The sequence below is a fragment of the Saccostrea cucullata genome, unplaced genomic scaffold (genome assembly GCF_032062105.1).
Source record: "Saccostrea cucullata isolate Sc308-1 unplaced genomic scaffold, CSIRO_AGI_Scuc_v1 ctg9418, whole genome shotgun sequence".
In the NCBI taxonomy this organism is placed as follows: Eukaryota; Metazoa; Mollusca; class Bivalvia; order Ostreida; family Ostreidae; genus Saccostrea; species Saccostrea cuccullata.
The window spans coordinates 20,159-23,488 of NW_026924452.1; the positions used below are offsets into that span (position 1 = coordinate 20,159).

General features: G+C 34.1%; 1 protein-coding gene across 1 annotated transcript; it reads left to right on the forward strand.

The window, feature by feature from the left end:
• Positions 1–996: 996 nt before the first annotated feature.
• Positions 997–1,356, forward strand: LOC134266464 (telokin-like). Its single transcript, XM_062748697.1, has one exon. The coding sequence runs from the start codon at positions 1,039–1,041 to the stop codon at positions 1,339–1,341; it is 303 nt and encodes a 100-aa protein (XP_062604681.1). The 5' UTR covers positions 997–1,038; the 3' UTR covers positions 1,342–1,356.
• The last annotated feature ends 1,974 nt before the right edge of the window (positions 1,357–3,330 follow it).

Here is a 3,330-nt window from a genome sequence, read left to right on the forward strand (position 1 = left end):
TGTAAATCATTTTTTTATTCGCGAGAACTTTATTTTCGCGTAATTACGCGAGTCTGTCTGCTCGCGAAAATTTTATTCTCGCGTATAATTGTATTATTAATGTTTATATACAACAGAAACCACAGCTTGCGAAAATTTTGTCTCGTTAATAAAAACTTAATAGCTTAGTCGCGAAAATAAGGTGTCGCGAAAATATAGTGATCTACAGTACCTTAAACAAGACTGTTGATATTCTTATTTCATCAACCTATTTGTCAATAACTTACAAATAACTTTTAGAAATGGTTCATCGAATCAACTGAGAATAAGCATACAATGAAGAAATATCAACACGTAATGTCAGAGTATTTTCGAGTTAAAAAGTATTAGTATATAAAAACAAAGTATCTAAAATGTACCGCATATCAGAGTTAAAAGTTACAGGAAATATCGGCATAGACAAAAGGTGTCAGCATGTTATAAAGAGATATGAACATGTAAAGAAAAAGTCAGAACAGAAATATATAAAGTCAAGAGGAAAAGAGAAAGTACCAGTCTAGTAAGTCGATAGGAAAAGAAAAAAGTACCAGTATACAAAGTCAAGAAATGAAATTAAACCAATAAATAAAGTCAAGAGGAAAAGAAGTATCAATATGCAAAAATGGACAGCATGTAAGGAGGAAGTTATAGCATGTCAGTAATTAACAAATAGCAGCTTAGAAAACCCATACGTGGAGGAATCAACATCCCCTGTCAGCTCGTCACACCTGCCGTGTGCTTCTTGTTTTAATCTGGAAGTCGGAAACATCTGTGGACAATTCAGTGTGCAAATAATGGTCTAAAAATCTGTCTAAACCTGTAGACAATTCAGTTTGTAAATAGTTCTCTAACTTTTGGCTTGAGATCCATTTTTTTTATCAAGTGTCCTTTTTCATTTAGTTATCTTCTTCTTGATGACATTTAGAGAATGTAATGTGTATCTTATCAAATGAACGTAAAATTTCAAACAATACAGAGTATTTCTTTTTATTTCAGACATTCAATACACGCCTTCACAACATGCCTGAGAAAACTCGGGCGACCCTGGGAGGGTGTCAGAGGTTTGAGTGTCGGGTGATTGGATACCCCCGTCCAACCATACAGTGGTTCAAGGATGGCCGTAACATCACCAGAGATGACCGGTACGAGTTCGACTATTCTGTGGAGGGAATCATCACCATGGTGATTTGTAATGTGACTGAGAAGGACCAGGGCGTGTACTCCTGCAGGGCGGAGAATTCTGAAGGCTGGGCAGCCACCGCCGCCTTCCTCAATGTCAGAAGTAAGAACTGCTTATATTTTAGACACAACAACCTTGCATAAATAAAAATTCTTTGAAGATTAATGCAAAAAGTATAATATATAATACATGTACTAGTATTTATACGAAAGAAAAACTTCATGTTCCATTTTCAAATGACATTTATGAACGTGTATCCCAGCATACGGGGACAGAAAGGGGGGTCGAGGTATGTTTTTTACCCCATTTTCTCAATTTTATGAATATACTTCACCAGAAAGCATGTGCCTACGGAAGAAACCATTATCTAAGATTCCGTACTTCAACAAAGTCTTCAACACAATACCGGGTATCAGTGCAAGAGTGTGCATATATTTTCGTGGGGTCAAATTTTCGGTTTTAGGAAAAATATTGGTTTGTGGGGATTTGAATTCGTGGATGCAAATATTTAGTAGAAATGCATATGGAATTTTACATTTCGTGGTGGTCATAAATTCACAGATCTCTCCATACCTCGAAACAACGAAAATTAACCCCCGCGAAATTTAGTGATTTCACAGTGTACACCCTCTTTTCTTAATAATGTTAAATGCAAATAATTACCATTGAAGTATTATTCATTCAGGTTAATATAAGCGACAGAAAGCATTTAAAAGGACCTAAATGCCAAACCAAAAATTAACTAGCTTAGAAATAAAGAATAGAAATTGAAAAAATTTTTGACATTCATTAACAGAATTGGAGCTAGATTTGCAAAGATAGAAAGCTAGATTTGAATTTACCCTAAATGATGTGCACTGGTCTAAATTAACGTGAAAGAGGGGGTATACATGTTGCAATGAAAATTTTTTAGATAACAAACCGTATATTCAAGATCAAAAATCCATAAAACGATACAAAATAGGAGCAGAGTAAACATGGACCTCCAAAACTTCAGAGGTGGGATCAGGTGCCATGGAGGAGTGAGCAACCCCTGCCGACCGATCACTCCTGCCGTGTTCTCCTTGTTATGATCAGGAAATAACGGAAAAGTTCGTCGTCAATTAAGTGTATACACCCTGTACACAGCATTGATTTTTTTGTCCTTATTCATAGGAACTGTTTTATTTATAGATAATTTATACAGACGTTTATAGAGAAAACACGTATTAAACCGAAACATTTTTATGATAAAGCAAAGCTTTGTTCTGATTTGTGATCATACACAGAGTGTAGCGTCAAGCTTGCTCTGATACTCAAAATGTGTTGAACTGTGTGATAAAGGTAGATTCATGGCTATGTCATGATGTAAATTTTGAATTTACCAGGTGGCAGTAAATACAAAATTTACAACTTGATTTACTGCCACCCTGTAAATTCAAATTTACAGCATGACAGGTATCCATTTACTTCTTAAATAATGTGTTCTTCTGTGAGGGTTTGCTTTCTGTCGGAAAATATCTATAAATTGAGAAATGGGACAAGACATACCTTGACTCACTTTCTATCGCTTCTAAAGCATAAACCAAATGTACATATACTACTCAGTATGTTGTTACATACTGAGTAGTGTATGTATATACCGGCAGTACACCCCGTATGTGTGGATGGCGTTTAGTTCATTTATATGTTTTGATCTTGATTGACAAATGCATTTTATGTCTATTGCAAAGTTATGTTGATCATTTTAAAATTCGCCCTGAATCCCCAAGGAGAGTTAAAATTAGAGTTATAGTATTCACTGCTTCTTTGAGAACAGCACGGTTTACTAGATTTGATTTTAAAATGAAAAAAAAAACTTTTAGAAGTTGATAGCTATATATATATATACAATATTTTTACAGCACAACACAATGCGTGTGGTATCACTTTCTTGATTTAAACAAATACTTACCCGATCTCACTAATATACTCCAATTAAAAACAATCTCCTAATAAGGAAATAATTTTCTATACAGTGTTGGTAAAAAATGGAAGCGTATCTTTAAATCACTTTGAAAGTATAAAAAAAATAATATTTCATTGCAGATTAGAAAAAAATCTTGAACGAAACATGATATTTTAAAATAAAATTAAAATGACATAATTTTTCA

Bases quoted from the DNA above. Each gene is read 5' to 3' on its own strand.
- LOC134266464 (XM_062748697.1), top strand. From the start codon at position 1,039: ATGCCTGAGAAAACTCGGGCGACCCTGGGAGGGTGTCAGAGGTTTGAG.